The sequence below is a fragment of the Musca autumnalis genome, unplaced genomic scaffold (assembly GCF_047663935.1).
Source record: "Musca autumnalis isolate F117 unplaced genomic scaffold, ASM4766393v1 scaffold_1, whole genome shotgun sequence".
NCBI lineage: Eukaryota > Metazoa > Arthropoda > Insecta > Diptera > Muscidae > Musca > Musca autumnalis.
In genome coordinates this window covers 290,519,232-290,541,071 of record NW_027411644.1, presented here as the reverse complement: position 1 = coordinate 290,541,071, position 21,840 = coordinate 290,519,232, and the positions used below count along the sequence as shown (strand labels likewise).

Genomic DNA, 21,840 nt, shown 5'->3' with positions numbered 1-21,840 from the left:
TGAAACGAGATATCACAAAGCTACATATCCCAGATTGGGAAAATACAGCAGCAAACAGAGAGGATTGGAGATTTTTTCTTAGTTCGGCTTATGGAACAAATGTTCTGTAAAAGGCCAGCTAAGTAAGTAAGTAATAATGACAATGTCGATATTACTCATCATGATTTATACACTTTTTGTGCGCTCAAACCATTTGTCGAACCATTTTCCCCCCGACTGAGACACCACCAAAAACATGGTTATCAACTCTTCAACAGAATCGGCTGGCGATGAAAATCATTGAAAACTTTTTTTCTTCATGTGAGGGAATGAACAGAAGTCATTGGGGGCAGATGACCCTTCAATTCTGCGTTTTGCCGATCAGAAGGAGTTGGTTTGAGTCGATGTGTGAGAGCCTGCATTGTCAAGGTGCACAATGATTGTTCGTTTTTCGAATTTCTTCTAAGACTTCAAACAAACACTCAGAATTGACTGTCCTACGTTTTTTAAGCGGAATAGTCGCCACATGGCCAGTTTTGCCTAAGAAACAGGCGACAATTTTCTTCGAGGTGCTTCCTCCACGAACTACTTTCTTGGATTTGGCTCGTCTTCGGGCGATTGCTGCTTTGTTTCGGGCTCCTACGCATAGATCCATGGTTCGTCAAATGTGACGATCTTATAAACGTATTTTGAAGCACCGCGATCGTACGTTTTAAACATCAATCGACACTGACCTTTTTTGAGCGATTGTCAAATTGTGCTGGATCCAACGATGCAATATCGAATGTAATGCTGATGGAAGAAATGCCCAAGGATACCTCTATGGTACTGTATGTCACATGGTGATCTTGAATTGAGCGAGCGTCGGCTACGATTGAATTCATTAAACCAGTTTTTCACAGTGCTATAAAATGGCGCTTTCTCGCCATACAAGGATTTGATTTCATCGATACACTCTAGCCATGATAATCCACGTCGAAAAATGTGAAAAACGATCGGAATAAATGTTCACAGTAAATTCCATTAGTATACCCTTCCTTAGTATACACTTGATATATGGTGGATGATATAAATTCAAATAAGTCCAACAAACACTTACACTGCCGCTCACTTGAATAGAACCCCCCACAAAGGAATAAACTTTTACTGAATATTACTGAAAGTGCTTCCTTTTCAATACAGATTGAATATGCATCGATATTCTAATACAATCTTTCCGTATTCCCAAGTTTTTTTACTTCAATTTTTGACTTTATTTTGTTTTCGTTGTATAATTCGTATATAAATTTGATTTGATTGCAAATGAATGACTAAGTTTACTCCCAACATATGAAGCAAAATATAATAAAACTTAAACACTTCATATCTTGTATAATTCGTAAAAAGTGGAGGTTGAAAACATTTTTGTATGGGGTTCTATTCAAGTGAGCGGCAGTGTATATGTATATGTTCCCCATACCAGCAAAAGTTTTAAGCTCTATGACCAGCAAGTCTACACCTACAGTGTATGTAGAGGTTACATACAAGTTGCAGTTTAAGGTCTGGACATATATTTTGAAAAGTATTGAATTGGCGACTTACGGGAAGAACTTAATGTACGATGTACTAAACAATTCAGACGGATGAACAGGCATAGCCTTATCGATTCTGATATGAATTTGATCTTAACATATGTAGGATCTAAACCATTATTTTTGTGAAATACATTTTGGACCAGCTAAGGGTACGTAATATCATAATAAAATATGCAAAAATGAATAAGTCTGATTTGCCGACAACTAAATGAAACAGGAGTGGGAGACCTAAATGTATTATGAACATAGACCTAAATGTATAATAAACATTTTTCGGTCCACAATTTTAGGTGGAAATGTTTTACGACTACGGATAGCCCAAATGACTAAATTAGGTTACGAAATGTATCTTAAAATGTCTTCAATTGGGCGGCACCTTTTTACGTGGGATATATTTAAATATGGACATATGCTGAACATTTTTGATAGAGACGTTTTGCGATCAAAATTACAGATGAAAATACAAGCTGCTGCAACAAAAATCGAAGTGATTCGAGAGCAGGTCTTAAAGTGAACATCCGAAGTTTTGTGTGGGAGGTACCCGAAGGAGTGTACAAATATAGTCCATATTCGAACCTGATCTATATTTGGTAGATATATTAGGACGTGTAAAGTATGGACCAAACCGGTCAATCCCTTTAAGAGTTATCCTGCGCACAATGTTTCCGGACAATTTTGAACTTTTGTGGGGGAGGTACCTGAAGGAGTGGACCGATATGGCTTATCTTCGAACTTAAACTAAGTTTGGGCAAAATATTACAAAGGCCATATTTTGGACCGAATCGGCATATCCGTTTGAGAGTTATACTGCGCTCCAACCACTACACACGGTGTTATAGGGTTTTTTGCATATTTCAGGCTATTTTCCCAGGAAGTATGGACTTGCCCCTGATGATACTTGTACCGTCGTACAGGGTGCAGTGAATATAAGTTGCTGCAACAAAAATCAAAACAATTCGATAGCAGGTCCTACACTGAACTTTTCCGAAATTTTGTGTGGGAGTTACCCCAAGGAGTTGACTGATTGAGTCCATATTGGACCCTAATCTTAGTTTGGTAGAAATTCCACGATATCGATTAGAAACCGCAAGTCTTATCGAAATGGAGCTAATGAAGATGTTGTAGCTGTGAAAATTTTCTAGAGGATTCGCCTTTATGATTTGTTCCCAGGTTGAATAATTTTCGAGATAAAGAAGCTCAGGTTATATTTTTAGGTTTTTTGTTTAAGTTTCGCGATTTTGCTTGAATACGGCAAGTCTTATCGATATGGGACCTGAGGAAATCTTATAGTCTCTAAAGACTGGCTTCAGTAATTTTTCCAGGTTTTACCATTTTTTTTAGATATTTATGTTTAATTTGGGAAATTGCAGTCGTGACATTATTTTATAAAGAGACGATACAATGCACTGATTGTCGTCCCAATTTGAACATAATAAAGCCCTAAAAATTTGAAGTTTGACCGCGATTTATTTGAAAATCCCTCCGGCGATTTCTTTTCGTTTATTGATTTTCTCATCTATGGACATTGTAGTTTCAGAATCCGCAAAAACTTCACAGGTGTAAGTACATTTCATTTAAAATTAGTTAAGGCGCACCGTGATAGTGGACCTTCAACACAGTACAACAAAGCCTACAAAAAATGATTCGAGATGATAGAAGGTTGCAAAGACTACCAAAAACTTTAGTACGAGTTATGCATAAATGAGTGACCCTAAATATTGGTTTACGACGGGCACTCGAAAACCTTCTGGCCTAGGCAACACACAGTGTCGCCAGGCGTAATTTTATTTTTTTTTTTTTTTTTTTGGAAAGTTTGACAGTTTTTTAGCGAACTCAGGACAGTTTGACATACGGTTTAAAGTTTGAACCAAATCTGTTGATCCGTTCGGATGAGAAAAACCCAAAACAAAAAAAAAACCATAAACCAAACTAAGAAAAGATCTCCAATTCTCTCTGTTTAGTGCTTCGGTTACTGGAATACCGCGCCTTGTCATCTCTTCATCTGTTCGCGCCATCTACTATTTGGCCTGTCATGTGGCTCGAATTTATACGCCTTTTTAGCGGGTTCATCATCGCTCATTCTTATTATATGGCCCAGCCAACGCAATCGCTCCATCCCGATACCTTTGACTATATTGATGTCGTTGTATATCAGATATACAGCTCTGGTTCATACGACGTCGATACTCACCGTCAACGCAGATTGGTCCGAAGAATTTTTCTCCCAAACACCCCAAGCACTGCCTTATCTGCTTGCGCAAGTACCCAGGCTTCGGAACCATACATCAGCACGGGTAGTATCAGTGTTTTGTAAAGCGTTATTTTTGTTTGACGAGTTGTGGCTTTGTTTTTGAAGTGTTTACTTAAGCCAAAGTAGTATCTGTTGGCCAATACAATTCTTCTTTTTATTTCACAACTGATGTCGTTTGTTGTGTTTACGGCGGTGCCGAGGTATACGAAGTCTTTTACTACCTCAAAATTATAGGAACCAATTTCAATAGTTGGTCCGATCTCAATGGACGCATTGCGCGTCAACACCATCAGCTTGGTCTTCTCGCCGTTTACCGCCAGACGCACTTTAGCAGATTCTGTTTCCACCTTCATAAAGGTATCGGTTACTTCTTTTACTGGTCGTCCCATGATGTCTTTATCATCAGCATAAACAAGTAACATGTGGCTATTGTTATCACTTCTTTTGACGTTTGCCTCTCGTATAACCTTTGATGTTGAAAAGATCACACGAAAGGCTGTCTCTTGCCTGAAACCTCTTTTGGTACAAAACTCTTCGGAGAGGTTCTTTCCTATTTTAACTGAAGATCATGTGTCAGTTAGAGTTATTTTACAAAGCCGATACCATATTCAGACATGGCTTGAAATACCTTTGAACGTAGCGGGCTGTCGAAGGCTGCTTTATAATCGACAAAAAGGTGGAAGGTGTTGATCTTCATCTCTTTGGTTTCTCCAGGATTTGCCGCAGGGTAAATATCTAGTCAATGGTGGACTTGCCAGGTCTAAGACCGCATTGGTATGGTCCAATTATTTCGTTGACCATGGACTTTGGTCGTTCGCATAATATCCCTGACACTATCTTGTAGGCGAGCAAAGTCTAAAAGCAAAGTCTATCAGCCTCAAACCATTGTTAGATGTTTCACTGTAGGCACTGAATTTCCCGACTGTTGGGCCAAAGATATTCTCCTTTCCAATTTTGGCATTAAAATCGCAACGATGATAAGTTTCTTCTAAGCGCTCGTAAAATATATCTTTGGTCCGTTCGTCCTTGTCTTCAGTGGGAGCATGAGCCCAAATAAAGCTGATGTTGAAGAATTTTGCTTTTAATCGAATTGCAGCGAGACTTTCATTCACTGGGTTGAAGCTGGAGACCAGATGTTTTAACCTCCGACCAACTTCAAATCCGCAAGCAAACTCATGCTTTATGTCATGCAGCTATAATACAGTGCGTCACCTTTAGGTGTTGTTGTCACGCCTTTCCCGTTCCACCGTATTTCCTGTATGGCAGTAATGTCGGCCTTGTACTTTTCAAGTACATCTGCCAATGCGTAAACTGCACCTTCTCTATAAAGAGTGCGAACATTCCAGGTGCAGATTCGCAGATCATGGTCCTTAAAACGTTTGCGGTGTTCGTCAACTTAAGAGGGTTTTTTTCTCTTTTCTTTCGTTTTTTTCATAGTAGGCTGTTTTTCTAGGGGTGGGTTACTAACCCGACGCCCAAACCAAAGTTTTTTATGGTTCTTGTGGGTGAACGCGCGGCACATGTAACGGGTAACGGGTGTTAAAGGCAGCTCCCCAGGTGACACCACGGGGTGGTCAGTGTCTACTTGAAAGATGGACCAAGATAAATCCTGGGTTTTGCCACGTTCCTTGCAATCTTCATTGTTTATTCTTCTACTTTTACTTTGGACAGATATCCGTAATTTAAACGGTTTAACCGCCAATAGAAAAACAACGTAAACAAAACTCGTTTGCTTCAACGTGTTTTTACCTATTTGTATTCACTTACGCGGTCACAGCTTCCGCGCAAATTAACTTTTATAGCAAAATTTTTGAGCTTTTATCAAAAACACTGCGTTTGATCCAACTATGGTCATATTTCTTAGTACACTGCAATATTTCTCGAATTATAACATTGCAAACCTGGGCTTCATTAATGTTATTTTTTTTTACTTTTCGTCAAATAAATTCCACTTAACTTAAATGTTCCAATGAATATTTAATTGAATGACATATCAAAGTCAATAAAAAGCCAAATGTACTTGGACTTGGAAATAGACTTCTTTTGGTTTTTGTTTAACTTACAAGGACAAAATATAATGACCTAAAAGCCACATAAAGTAATATGCAACTAAAGACTTGTGTACTTACTATTCTACTCAAGGGTATATAACTTCTATTTAACTTATGACAACTGTAAGGCTATATCTTTGAATATGAATGTTTTTTTTTTGTGCTCCTATTGTCCTTCATTATGTTCTCCATATACATTTTTTACTGATTTGTTTTTTTCTTTTTTTTTGCTCTCTTTACAGAATCATAACGAATTATTTTGTAGTATCCTTAGCCATGGCTGATATTATGGTCGCCATAATGGCCATGACATTTAACTTTAGTGTACAAGTAACGGGACGGTAAGTAGAAAGCAAAAAACGAATGAATGAATTTACAAATATGCATACACATACATACATGAACATGTATATATGCATCCATGTATGAACATCCAAACATAAATGCATACATTCACACAAAACTAGAAACCCAACAGTTACATGTGTTCATTCATTCATTTAGTCAACCATTCATTTTGTATATGTGTGTGTGTGTTCCATTTGATGTCGACTACATAAGGCTCAAAACCTGGGTGCTGCTTTAATTTTGTATCCTCTATCGTAGAAAGGAAGGTGCATTACATTTGTAATGCATGGCACCACTCACAGGGAAAATACCTACTAAGCTAAAACCGTCAAAACACATGATGTAGTAATATATGGGATTGTACAGACATCGACGAGGCCGGAGGAGGTCATCCTTAAACGGCCATCCTTAAATAGTCAACTCTAATTCAAATAATTGCCTATTAGAATTCGTGTAAATTATACCTTGCTTCATTTATAAGCTTTAAAGTTGTTCTCATATCGTGTAGGTAGATTACACAAAGTGCGACCTTAACCATGTTTTCTCATTCGTTTTTAGTTGACATCCGGCATAAATGTAGTGCCCATGCAACAACTGCATTAAAATGTAAAAAGAAGAAAAAAATTACCATGAATGCTAGAAAAAAAAAACAAGCAAAACATGAAACAAAAATAGAGGACAAACATGAAAATGTATGAATAGGAAGGACATAGAACAACAACAACAGCAAAAAAACTACAACAAATAAACGTATACCATTATGTTATACCATGTGTTAGTGATATCTTCACTTTGTGATTAAAGTGTAATAGAGAGAAAAAATGACACAGAACCATGTTATTTAAACATTTTTATAGAGTTTTTGAAAATAAAATAAAAAAAAAATAAAAAACATAATAAAATTCATTTCAATAAAAATTAAATTAATTATACATTTTGTTCATAAATTTTTGAGGTACAAAGAAATCATTTTAATAAAGTCATATTTTGTTAATATCTTTACAACAAACTTTTTGTAATTTTAGGCACTCTTAACTTCTTCATCTTTGACATTTTGTTGGCAAGAATATTTGTTTTTATCCCGAAATTCTTTACAAGTACTCTTTAAAAATATCATTCATTTCAAATATTGTTGATTCACAATTTCAACAAATAAAAACTCAATATTTCCCCAACAACAACAACAATAATAACATATTGTCTACATCATCCAGACATAATTCTATGGAAATACCTGATGAATTGTAAAACGAAAATGTGAAAAATTTGCGGACTGAAATTATTTAACTTATTATTATAAAGTTTACTTGCGTAAAGCAGGAAAAATAATTTATAAAATAAAATTTATTTAGGCCACACAATTAGTAAGGTAAGCAAGGTTTTGAGGGCACATAGGTGAAAGGCTAAGGAAATATTTAAAACGATAATACCATCGAATTTTTAAATAAAACATTAAGAATAGACTATGGTTGGACTGACGGCTCTAGAGAGTTGTTTACTGAAGTCTTAGGTACTTTTTCATATATGAATACATCTTTAAATTTCAAGCGATATTGTATCTATGGACCAGAATCCGAGTAACCACCCAGCAAAATTTGAAGGAAGGGGTTCTATGCGATGACGTGATTTCATGGCATATTTTGCATTGGTTCAAAGCAAGTCATGAAAGATCCGATCTTTTCATTAGCATTCAAACCCATGGAAAGGAAGTCGTGAAATCACTATAAACAAAGAAGTCGATTTGTACATCCCTAGAAGTAGCGACATCAAAACAAAAGAGTATACATTTCCAAAATTTTTGTTATAAAATTACAAAATTACAAATTAAATGTAGGCTCACTAACTAGAAATTCTTAAAGAATTGCTGTTGGAGTCCATGTCGAAATCTGAACTGGTGTTAAGAAGATAATAGAAAAGCTTTTGTAAGATGAAACAAAATCAGTGGCTGAGCGTGGACGAAGTAAACTCAGTTGCGGTGCAGCGGCGGTGATTAAATTTAAATTTTGGGTGTAAACTTTATGCTGATAAATTAGTTCTAGTTATTTCATGAATTAGTTTGAATTAATAAAGAGTTTGGTTTGTCATGAAAATCATATTTCAATACAGAATTTTCCATTTTCCAAACAAGACATGAAAATGTCATGCCAAAGGGTTGGTGAAAATGACATGTCAAAGCATTGGTCAAAATGACATGCTTAGGATCCGACAATGAATGTCATCTTAAGATCCGAAAATGAATGTCATCTTATGATGGTCACGCTCATATAAAATTGATGAGTGAAAATGCTAAAAAGATGACATGCCAGATCACTTGCACTCATGATTCAATAGCATCCTTGGCATCGAACATTTGCTGGGCAGTTACTGTCGTTTAATCTCGATACTTTTAACAATACAGTAGTGCGATTCTCTAACTCATTTTTTGAGTTACCGACAAAAATCGGTAAAGTTAAAACGCAAAATTATGAATGAAAAGTTCAAATAAAAGTTGACAACACTCCCGCTATCGGTAGAACTTTACGACTGCTTTTTATTCGTCGCTAACTTACCGAAAAACATTGGTAATTACCGAAATTATAAGCATTTTAATTTTACCGACAATTGTCGGTAACTCAAAAAATGAGTTAGAGAATCGCACTACTGATGTCGTTATATAGCCCATACCGCTCATGGTTCATACGACGTCGATAATCACTGTCAACGCAACGTAGATCATACGAAGAATTTTTGCGGAAGTTTCCAGGCTTCGGAACCATAAATTAGTGGGTTGTAAAGTGTAAGGGGTATTATGTCTTTGAGCACTTGTATGCAACATGCAAAAAGAACCGAGATAGACCCAGAGTTCCTTTGAGGATATACATAGAATAACTATCTGAGTCAATTTATGCATGTCTGTCTGTCCATGTATTTTTTTTATCAAAGTACGTGTCGCATTTATTTTCAGATTCAAATCAATATTGGTCTAGAAAACACATTAAGATATAGCTCCCATATATATTTTCGTCCGATTTTTGGTATCTAGTGCACCAATCACGCTACGTATGTCCGAGTTGGATGAAGTTTGAAACGTGTAACGGAATTCTAGGATTTTGCCATAGGGTAAATATCTGTCCAGTGGTGGATTTGCCAGGTCTGGTGGATTTGCCAGGGCCAATTTTTTCGTTCGCACAATATTGCTGACGGGTGACGTAGGGGATGAATGATACCAAGCAACGGTCTTGACCGGCTTTAACATGGCAAAGCCCAGGATTTATCTTGGTCCCTCTTTCATCTCAAGTGGACACTGAGCTCCCGGTGGTGTCACCTGGGGAACTGCCTTTAACAACCGTTAAAGGTAGTGGGCTAACATGTGCCGCGCGTTCACCCATAAGAACGCTAAAAACTTGGGTTTGGGCGTCGGGTTAGTAACCCTCCCCTAGAAAAAACAGCCTACTATGGAAAAACGAAAGAAAAGAAAAACAAACCCCTCTAAAGTTGACGAACCCCGCAAACGTTTTAATGACCATGATCTGCGAATCTGCACCTGGAATGTTCGCACTCTTTATAGAGTAGGTGCAGTCTTCGCATTGGCAGACGTACTTGAAAAGTACAGGGCCGATATTACTGCCATACAGGAAATACGATGGATTGGGAAAGGCGTCACAACAACACCTAAAGGTGACGCACTGTATTATAGCTACCATGACGTAAAGCATGAGTTTGGTTGCGGATTCGTAGTTAGTCGGAGACTAAAACATCTGGTATCCAGCTTCACCCCAGTGAATGATAGACTTGCTGCAATTCGAATAAAAGCTAAATTCTTCAACATCAGCTTTATTTGCGCTCATGCTCCCACTGAAGAAAAGTACGAAGAGACCAAAGATATATTTTACGAGCGCTTAGAAGAAACATATGAGCGTTGCCCTGCCCATGACATTAAAATCATTCTAGGCGATTTTAATGCCAAAATTGGAAAGGAGAATATCTTTGGCCCAACTGTCGGGAAATTCAGTCTCCACAGTGAAACATCTGACAATGGTATGAGACTGATAGACTTTGCAGCTGCAAAAAACATGGTAGTTAGCAGTACCACATTTAATCATCTCGATATTCATAAGGGCACCTGGCTGTCTCCAGATCAAAGAACAAGTAATCAAATTGATCATGTTGTAATAGATGGAAGACATTCATCCAGCGTTTTAGATGTACGATCGTTCCGAGGCGCAAACATTGATTCGGACCACTACCTTGTTGCCCCAAAGGTACGTACTCGTCTAAACGTTGCAAATAAAGCACGAACAGACACAACGCGGAAGTTGGACATCGATAGGCTGCAAACACAATAGATAGCCACAGCATATTCCATTCAAATAGCCCAATTGCTTAACGCGAGCACTCCTTGTCCCGATAACATAACAACAATCAGTAGCAACGTAGCGTACGAGAGAGATATCGGGAGAAAAGGAGAGAAGAGAAACGTCTTTTCCGCAAGAAAAAGAGAGAAATGGAAAAGCGGGAGTGTGAAAAAATCGAGAGTGAAAAATCAAACGGATGGCTTTGGTACAGGCACATCCTCCTGTAGAGACCACCAAGGTAATCTGGTAACAGATACAGATAGCGTGCTCAGGATATGGAAGGAACATTTCTCCAATCTGCTGGTATCCAATAGTAGCGAAGACGATGATCCCAGAATCCCAGAAGATAGTATAGAATGTATACCGCCCGGCCAAGATGAGGTAAAAAGAGCAATCATCCGGCTGAAGAATAATAAAGCAGCAGGAGCCGATGGCTTACCAGCCGAGCTGTTTAAAACCGGAGGCGACGCGCTGATAAGGTGTATGCATCAGCTAGTTAGCACCATCTGGCAGGAAGAACGCGTACCCGACGATTGGAACTTGAGCATCCTATGTCCCGTCCACAAGAAAGGAGATAAGACTGTATGCTCCAACTATAGGGGCATAAGTCTTCTCCCTATTGCCTATAAGATAGTGTCAGGGATATTATGCGAACGACTAAAGACAATGGTCAACGAAATAATTGGACCATACCAATGTGGCTTTAGACCTGGCAAGTCCAACATTGACCAGATATTTACCCTGCGGCAAATCCTAGAGAAGACCCAAGAGATGCAGATCGACACATTTCACATTTTTGTCGATTATAAAGCAGCATTCGACAGTCCCCTTTGATCAAAGGTATTCCACGCAATGTCTAAATTTGGTATTCCCGCAAAGCTCATCCGGCTTTGTAAGATGACTTTAACTGATACTAGGTCCTCAGTTAAAGTTGGAAAGAACCTCTCCGAAGAATTTTGCACCAAAAGAGGTTTCAGACAAGGAGACAGCCTTTCGTGTGATTTATTCAACATTTTGCTGGAAAAGGTAATACGAGATGCAAATGTCAAAAGAAATGGCACAATTTACACCAATAGCCACATGTTACTTGCTTATGCTGATGACATAGACATCATGGGACGATCAGTAGAGGAAGTAACTGATACCTTTAGGAAGGTCGAAGCAGAATCTGCGAAAGTGGGTCTGGCGGTAAACGGCGAAAAGACCAAATTGATGGTGTCGACGCGCAAAGCGTCCATAGAGCTCGGACCAACTGTGGAAGTTGGTACCTACAATTCGGTAGGAGACACAACCACCATTGTCTATCGAATTAGTTTTCAAAGGCCGATCCGCCGAAATTCAACAAAATATACAGCTTATTTTCACCAGGCGACATCCCTGCACATCATCTGAAAATTACATGAAAATAGATTCAGAAGTATTGGAGATATAACATATTTAAAAAAGGGATGGTCGGGCCTTTAGGTCCCAAATAAAGACCTAGGGATGGTCGGGCCTTTAGGTCCCAAATACACCACCATTGCAAATTCATTTTCAAACCAAAAAAACCTATGTATTTAGGGGGGTTTTCAAAATTTTGGGCGTACGAACCGACAAAAGTATGGATAGGATTAAAGCTCAAAAATTTGCGGGCATAACGTTAGATAGGGCTTTTTTATCACACTGGCTTACGAAAAACATAATATCGCTGTAAACAGCGCCACTAGGAAAACCTTCGATAAAAATATCCAAAGGATCCTCGAACAGACCCTTAACCATACAAAAATGTTGAACATTTGTGTGGGTGGTACCACACGGATTGGACAGATAGGGCCCATATTTGAACATGAACTAAGTTTCGACAATATTTAGAGATCCAAAGTTTGGACCAAATCGGTTGCAACGTCTATGAGAAATCGAGCGTACCACTTTAACGAATATTTTCGAAATTTTGTGGTACTGGATGGGGTGGACCTATAAGAATCACCTTCGAATTTCATCTAATATTCGAAGAAATATTATAATATCCAAAGTTTGGACGAACGCAGTATTCCGTTCCAGCTCTCCAGCCACTCCATATGGTGTCATAGGTGGTTTTAACAACTTTCGGGATATTTTCTCAAGAAGTATGGACTTTCCCCTGAAAAAAACATTTACTGTCGTAATTAATGTAGCAAATACAAGTTGCTTCAACAAAAATCAAAGTGATCCGAGAGCAGGTCTTAAAGTGAACTTATCGAAAATTTTGTGTGGTAGGTACCCGAAGAAGTGGACAAATATTGTCCACATTCGTACCTAATCTATATCTGGAAGATATATTAGGATGTGTAAAGTACGGACCAAATCGGTCACTCCCATCAAGAGTTATCGTGCGCGCAATTTTTATGAACATTTTTGAGCTTTTGTGGGGGAGGTACCTGAAGGAGTGGACCGATATGGCTTATCTTCGAACTTAAACTAAGTTTGGACAAAATATTATGAAGGCCAAATTTTGGATCGAATCGGCACATACGTTCGAGAGTTATCTTGCGCTCCAACCACTACACACGCTGTCACAGGGTTTTTTTTAACTTTCAGGGTCTTTTCTCAGGAAGTTTGGTTTTGCCCCTGATGAAACTTGTACCGTCGTATGGGGGGCCATGAATACAAGTTGCTACAACAAAAATCAAAACGATTCGAGAGCAGGTCCTGAACCGAACTTTTCCGAAATTTTGTGTGGAAGGTACCCGAAGGGGTGGACCGATTGAGTCCATATTGGAACCTCATATAAGTTTAGTAGAAATTTCACGATGTTCAAAGTATGGACCAAATCGGTTACTCCCTTTAATAGTTATCGTGCGCACAAATGTTCCGACCATTTTAGAACTTTTGTGGGGGAGGTACCGGAAGGAGTGGACCGGGTTATATCGGTCCTAAGTTTGGACAAAATATTGCGAAAACCAAATTTTGGACCAAATCGGTTCATCCGTTCGAGAATTATCGTGCGCACCAGCCAGACAGACAGACGGACGGACATTTCTAAATCGACTCCAAATTGTCTGAAACACATTTCGTCCAAACTTACATGTGGTTTAAAACGATTATTTCGATGAGGCACATTTTGCCCGTATGAAAGTGTATCTACCCTCGTTAGCATAAATCCTGAGGGTATAAAAAATATATATAGCAGGGGTCACCCCCGTACATTCTTTGAAATTTTCAGGAAAATCGATTCAGTAGATTCAGAAGTATAACATATACATATAGAAAGGCCCCTTTAGGCCCCAAATTAGTACTTAGAGTTGGAAATTCAAGCACCGTAACCCCGCAAATTAATTTTCTAACCGCTACGTTCGTAAGTATTGCAAAACCAGTTTTTCTAAAAATGGGGCGAGGGAGGGTTACCCGCCTCCTCCGAAATTCAACAAAATATATGACATATTTTCACCTAGGGTCCTACTTGTACATTCTCTGACATTTTCAGGAAAATAGGTTCAGTAATTTTGGATATATAACATATTTAAAAAGTGGGCTTGCTAAAATAGCGTTTTTTTTTAATTGGGGGCATAGGGGAGGTACCGCGCAACCTCTGAAATTCACCAAAATATATAGCCTATTTTCACCACGGGTGTTCACTGTACATTTTATGAAATTTTCAAACCCCAAGTATGTTTGGACGAAATCTGTTTCAGACAATTTGGACTCGATTAAGCAATGTCCGCCCGTTCGTCCGTTCGTCGGTCTGTCTGTCTGGCAGGCTGGTGCGCACGATAACTGTCGGACGAATCAACCGATCGAGTCCAAAGGTGACATTCGTAATATTTTGTCCAAACTTAGTTTAAGGAGTTACCTCAACTTATCACTTTCAAACAAGCGGAGGTAGTATAGGTTATGCCGCAAAAAATTCAAGTCGATCGGAGCAAAATTGGCTGAGATATGAGCATTGGAATGGAACAATTTAATGTGATTGCACCAATTAAAATACCAAATTTGCAAGAAAACTCTCGCAAGGAGTTTCTGATTGGTCAAAACTTTGCAAATTATTTCATCTAGTCAGGTATGAGGATGGAATATGGACGATATAGGTCCTCTGCTTCGAGTACATCACACACAAAATTTGGGAAAGTGCAGTTTAAAATTTCATCTCGGATCGTTTTAAAATTGTTTCAATCGTATTACTTACAGCCTCGAATTATGTTCGAATATCGACTACACTCTTTCGGGTACCTCCCACGCAAAGTTTAGAAAAAGTGTACATTAAGGAATCGTCTGGGATCGTTTTTAAATTGTTGGCAACACGTTTTGCGTCCCTCTTTAAAATGGCGTTTGACGGGTGTTAAAGGCAGTTCCCCAGGTGACATCATGAAGTTGTCAGTGACCACTTGAAATGAAAGAGGGCAAAAGATGAATCCTAGGCTTTGCTATAGATGCTTGGATTCATTCATATTACAATATTCAAATTTTCGAACTGATAGGTATACCTAGACTCCAAATTGTCTGAAAAGGATTTGGTCTTAACAAAAGTGAGATCTAATACCATTATTACCTAAATCGTAGCAAAATGTATATACCCTCGTTAACCCAAAGGTAAATAAATGTCATCCTTTGCTTACAGTAATAAGGATGAAGAAATTATATTTTTGTGTTTTTCTTTTTTTTTATTGAGGTTCCAATGTCAAATCAAGCCAAATATCGAATACCTCAGACCACAGCATTCACCAGACGAACAAACAAAAATAAAATCATTTTAATCAGACATATTCCGCCATCAAAAATGTGCCAATTTTACTGTAAATTTATTTCCCTTTAAAAATTTTGAAAATTTCCAGTAACCAAAAAACAAATATGTATATCTTCAATGTAATTCCCAACTTTTCATTAAGCCAACAAAACAAAATCTTGTAATAAAAACATTTGTTAGGGAGGTTTCTTACTTCATGGTTTAATTTAAGCAGCCATAGAACAAACTCGTTGTTAATATTTTTCTTTAATCCATGTTGTTGTTACTGTTCTTCTTACGACTCTTGTGGCATTTAATCTTACATTTCGTATAAACTGTTGCCTGTCATAAGTTCTTAAATTGTTGTTCTTCAGCGAGTTTTTTGGTATACCGGAGCACCCCACAACTAAGCTTAAGTTGTTGTTATTACTCACCAAAAAATAAAAAAAAACTAACTTAGTTTAAACATTTTGGTCGTTGTTGGGGTAGAAGATTGTCTTTACTGCCATGCACTGCAGCGGTACTGCTCCATAATCCACCAAAAGTATACTTAAGAATGTTTTCATAATGTAAATTAGTTGCAAAATCTTTTTTAGTTTTCATATTTTCAGTTGGGGTTGTTATCAACTTGCAACGCATTGCAGCGAAGAAAATGCAACATAAAGTCAACATTTTGGCGGGCAGTGAAGTGAGGTGGAGGGAGGGGTAGGTGTAAATTGAAAAGGTGAGTTGACCTTGAAATTAAATGCGACCATGGTTTATCATGATAAAGCTGTTTGAAAGCCGTTTTGATTTTCAATTTTTTGTGAGCTTTTTTAAACTATTTGAGATTCTTATGATTATATGTTTGAACTCAATATTTTACATTATCTAATTCGGATAAAGTTTTGCATAGCTAATCAAATTTTCTTTGTATAATCTATATATATAAATGAGCTTGGTGATAAGTGATTGACTGACTGACTGACTCATCATCAACGCCCAGCCAAAACGGCTAAAGCTAGGAGCTTGAAATTTTACCAGTGGGTCACTGTTGATGCAAATGTGCGAGATAAGGCCGGGTTTTAGAAAATTCGTCCTGGAACCACAAAAAATAACAACAAAAAAAATCCTTATTTTTCATTATTATTACGTACTTATTCACTTAGTTGGCCCTCTGCAAGACATGAGTCAAATTAACAATGCTATAACTTTATGATACCGTAAACGATCACACATAATTTCAAATTTTGTAGTTTACTTCTAGGCGCACTTATTTTATCGTAAACCACTAAATAATAGAAAGACAAGACATTTGTTATCTTCCATTGCAAAAGATGTCGCAGTTGGTGATCAATTACGCGAAAAATACAAACCGATCCTGATTTAGTTTTCACATAACAGGTGTCGCACAAAAGATTTTCATTCGTTAAAATCGAGTTAGAAAAAATGATTACAAACGATGCATTTGTAAAAATTTTGATTTTCAATTTAAAATTAAAACAAAAATTCTTTCAATAAATGATGTTGGGTTTGTTGAACAAATGAGTTGCTGTTGAAGACAACATTAGGGGAATAAATTCAGAAATCGGCCAGAAATAACAACAACTAAAAACTGTATGGACCTCACTTTTTGGTAATAACTAAATGTTTGCAAATCAATGAAAGTGCAATAGAATTGTGCATATTACCACGATTTATTTGCAATTAAGAATTTTATCGTACATGGAGATGTACAGTTATAACTATTCAATTTCAAAATCTGTAATTTGAAGAAATCGCTAAATAATTAATGAAATCAATAATAGGCCCCAGGAATATAGGAATTTGGTATGGAAATCAAGGTTGGGAAGTGGTGCTTCTAAAAGGAAATGGTTTGCAAAATTACCAATCATGTGTACGAAAAGTACTAAATGGTACTAAATTTAGTACAATTTAGATTTGGGTGAACGTAAAGAGCTGGAAATTTGGAATTAAGGTTACTGTTGTAGTGTAGGATTGAGATATGAGGGTAGTTTTGGAAATTCGTACTTATGTGTATGAAAAGTACTAAATGGTACTAAATTTGATACAATGGGGATTTGGGTGAACGGATAATAGCTGGAATCTCGAAATTTGGAATAGAGATTACTGGTGGGGTGTAGGATTGAGGTAGTTTTGAAAATTCGTACTTATGGGTACGGAAAGTACTAAATGGTACTAAATTTAGTACAATTTGGATTTGAATGAACGGATAGAGCTGGAAACCTGGAGTTTAGTATTGTGGAAGTTTTGGAAATTCGTACATAGGGTACGAAAAATACTAAATAGCACTAAATTTGGTACAGTTTCGATTTGGGTGAACGGATAGAGCTTGATTCCTCAAATTTGGACTGAGGATCACTGATGAAGAGTAAGAAAGATGCACCAAAGGGTTTTTGGAAACTTGAGTGTACGAAAAGTACTAAATGGTACTAAATTTAGTACATTTTGGATTTGGGTGAACGGATAGAGCTGGATTCCTGAAATTTGGAATTGATATTACTGTTGGAGTGTAGGACTGGGGAAGTTTTGGAAATTCTTACTTATGTGAATGAAAAGTACTAAATGGTACTAAATTTGGGACAATGGGGATTTGGGTGAACGGATATAGTTGGAATCTCGAAATTTTGAATTGAGATTACTGGTGGGGTGTAGAATTGAGGTAGTTTTGAAAATTCGTACTTATGGGTACGAAAAGTACTAAATGGTACTAAATTTAGTACAATTTGGATTTGGGTGAACGTATGTATGTAGCTGGAAACCTGAAATTTGGAATTAAGATTACTGTGAACTGTAGGACTGAGATATGAGGGTGGTTTTGGAAATTCGTACTTATGTGTTCGAAAAGTACTAAATTTGGTACAATAGGGATTCGAGTGAACGGACTGAGCTGGAATCCTGAAATTTGAAATTGAGATTATTGTTGGAGCATAGGATTGGGGAAATTTTGGAAATTCGTATTCATGTGTACGAAAAGTACTAAATGGTACTAAATTTATTACAATTTGGATTTGGGTGAACGGATAGAACTGAAATCCTGAATTTTAAGTATTTTAATTTTATTTATATTAATTTAAAGTATGAATTTTTGTAAACGGAAAGAGTTAGAATTTGCAACCCGTTCGCGGTAGGCTATAGAGGTAGAATTTGGATTTGGGTGACGCATAGTGTTTGAGTCCTGAAATTTGAAATTAGGATTACTATTGGAGTGTAGGACTGAGGTAGTAAGGGTACGAAAAGTACTAAGTGGTACTACCTGTGGTACAATTTGGATTTGGGGGAACAGATAGAGCTGGAATCCTGGAATTTGGTCAGACTGCTGTTGGAGTATTGGATTGAGATGGAAGTAGTTTTTGAAATTCGTACTTATGGGTACGAAATGTACCAAATGATACAACTTGGATTTGAGTGCACGGATAGCGCTGGAATCCTGTTATTTGGAATTATGGTTACTGTTGAAGTGAAGGATTAAGGTTGTTTTGGAAAATCGAATTGTATAGAATTTGGTATAATTTGTTTTTGTGTAAAGGGGTTTTTGGAAATTCGTCGTAGAAAGGTATGAAAAGTGCTAAAGTGTACTAAATATGGAATCCATTGTATTAGGCAAACGCGAAGAGCTAGAAATCTGAAATTTTGAACGAATGGTCATTGATGGAGAGTTAGGAAGATGTACCAAATGGTATTTAGAAACTCGACCTATAAGTGTACGAAAAGTACTAAAAGTTTCTAAATTTGGTACCAATTGCATATTTTTAATGGATAAAGCTAGAATCTTCAAATTTGGTATGGGAATCAAGGTTGGGAAATGGCGTTGAAATAAGGAAATGGTTTTGGAAGTTCGTATTTATGATTACGAGCAGTACTAAATTTGGATTTGGGTGAACGGATAGAGCTGGAATCCTAAAGTTTTGAATTAAGATTACTGTAGGGGTGTAGGATTGAGATAGTTTTGGAAATTCGTACCTTTGGGTACGAAAAGTACTAAATGGTACTACATTTGGCACAATTTGGATTTGGATGAACGGATAGAGCTGGAATTCTGAAATTTGGAACTAAGATTACTGCCGGACAGTAGAATTGAGGTAGTTTTGGAAATTCGTACTTATGGGTACAGAAAGTACTAAATTTGGTACAATTTGAATTTTAGTTAACGGATAGTGTTGGAATTAGGAATTAAGATTAGGAGTGTAGTATTGAGGAAATTTTGAAAAGTCGTACGTATGGGTAAGAGAAGTACTAAATGGTACTAAATATGGTACAATATGGATTTGGGTGAACGGGTAGAGCTGGAATCCTGAAATTTTTGTTTGGGAAAGAAATGGTACTAAATTTGATACAATTTGGATTCGGGTGAATTAATAGAGCTGGAATCCTGAAATTTGGAATTACGATTACAGTCGAAGAGTAGGATTCAGATTGTTTTGAAAAAGCAAACTTATGGTTACGAAAAGCACTAAATGGTACTAAATTTAGTACAATTTGTATGTAGGTGAACGGATAGCGGTGGAATCCTGCAATTTGAAAGTATGATTATTGTAGCCCTGTTGCGTTGAGGAAGTTTTGAAAATTGGTACGAAAGTTATAAATTGTTCTAAATTTAGTACAATTTTAATTTGGTTTAACGGATAGAGTTTGAATCCTGAAATTTTGAAGTAAGATTACTACTAAAGTGAAGGATTGAGGTAGTTTTGGAAAATCTTACATATGGGTACGAAGAGTTCGACTTGATACTAAGTTTGGTACAATTTGAAATTGGACGAACGGATACAGCTGGAATCTTGAGATCTGTAATTATTATGGAATTTACTGTAATTATTTTGTATTAATGTCCGTGTATGGCTGAGATATGTCGTCGAAATACGTACCATAAGTATACGAAAATTACTTAATGGTACTCAATTTGTTTTTGGGTGTAGGGACAGTGCTGGAATTTTTTATTTTTTGGAGTTAGGGTGTGTATTGGTGTACAACGTTGATCTCGCTGTTAATGTGTAAGGGTGAGATACGGCTGATCTTTTTGAAAATCGAACTTAAGGGGTACGTACAGTACTAAGATAAAAATAAATATTTATTAAAATTGGTATTAGTGCGACCAAATTTTCAGTGTTTGTCATTTCCATATTATATATTGTTTATTTGTTTTTTTATATCCTTTCCGCATACGAAGTAGCGGGCATTTTGCTAGTACTATTATATTTTTATTATTACTTAGCAATTAGGTTACTTAAAACCTAATCAGTGAACTGTAAAACTGTAATGAAATTTCATTTCAACCCAATTTTAGTCATAATGAAATATCTATCCTATCCCATGTGTTTGTACTAACATTTCGTTTATGTACATTTATGCTGAACTATTTCAATAGAAACTTTAAACAGTTACAGTTGCTGCTGCATTGCAAAAACTGCAACTCAAATGCCAACCTAGTTTTGTGGTTCGAGTGGAAGTGGTCTGACAAAGAAATACCTTTCAACAAAATACCGGCGCCGTCACTGCCACGGCATATCGTAGAAGAGACATGATTTAAATTAAATTTAATTGGGTCACAGTATTTTGTGTTGCATAGATTTGAAAACTCCAATGAGCCTAGAAAAACTTTTCAACAGACATTTTAATCGAAAATAAAAACAGCAAATGGATTGCCACAACTGCAGAGAAAAGTCAACATTTATAATAATGACAGAAAATATAACTTTTTTGTTAATTAAAAGCTTTTCAATTTTCGTTGGCTTGGCTGTCTGGGAGAAATGTAGGGCATATAAAAGTGGTTTCTTATTAGGCTCTCTTCGTTTCGTTATGAACACTTCTTAACTTTTTTAGGCATTTTTATAGAGAAAATCTTAAGTGAATATAATGTTGATTCTTAAACTGAACCTATTAAAGATTTCCACGGTTCATATAACCACCATAAAGGACATTGGTCAATTGTGAGAATCATAAAAAAGCCAACGTTCATTCCATAGAAATACATGCTATTTCAAAACGAAATACGAGGGGCACTGAAAAACATTCAGGCGTAGGCAACACGCAGTGTCGCCAGGCGTCATTTGACATTTTTTTTGGAAAGTTTGACAGTTTTTAGCTTAAGCGTACTTAGCACAGTTTGACATAAGACCGTATTTTGGGTTGTTTACAGTGACTTGAAAAAATCACTTTGGAAAAAAATGGAATTTACCTGTGAACATTTTCGTCCGATAATTGTTTACAAATTTCGACGTGGATAATCACGGCAAGAGTGCAAATTAAATCTTTGTATGGCGATTAAGCGGCATCCTATATCACCATGAAAAACTGGTTTAATGAATTCAATCGTGGCCGACACTTGCAAAAAAAAAACGAAAGTCGTGAGGGTGGCCCAAAATCGGCCGTTGTGCCAGAAAAAAATTAAGCCGTTGTTAAACGGATAATGCAGGATCGCCATGTTATATACCGTGAGAAAGAGGCATCCATGGGCATTTTTCTACCAACTTACATTTGATATGGCATGAACACCTGGCCACAAAAATGGATTTTTCTCGCTAGATGCAGCAAAGTTGGTCAATCGCTCAAAAAAATGCTCTTGTTGGTTGGTTTGGGAAGTGTAGGACTGTTACTTCTGAGTGTTCACTACAATTTGTTTGCCTGA

At 37.0% G+C, this 21,840-nt stretch overlaps 1 protein-coding gene across 1 annotated transcript in view; it reads left to right on the top strand.

Moving 5' to 3' along the window:
• Positions 1-21,840, top strand: part of Octbeta2R (Octopamine beta2 receptor) — a 653,741-nt gene that overhangs the window by 575,378 nt on the left and 56,523 nt on the right. Inside the window, 1 exon segment of the mRNA XM_073961606.1 lies at positions 6,098-6,196. Coding sequence (XP_073817707.1) covers positions 6,098-6,196 — 99 coding nt within the window.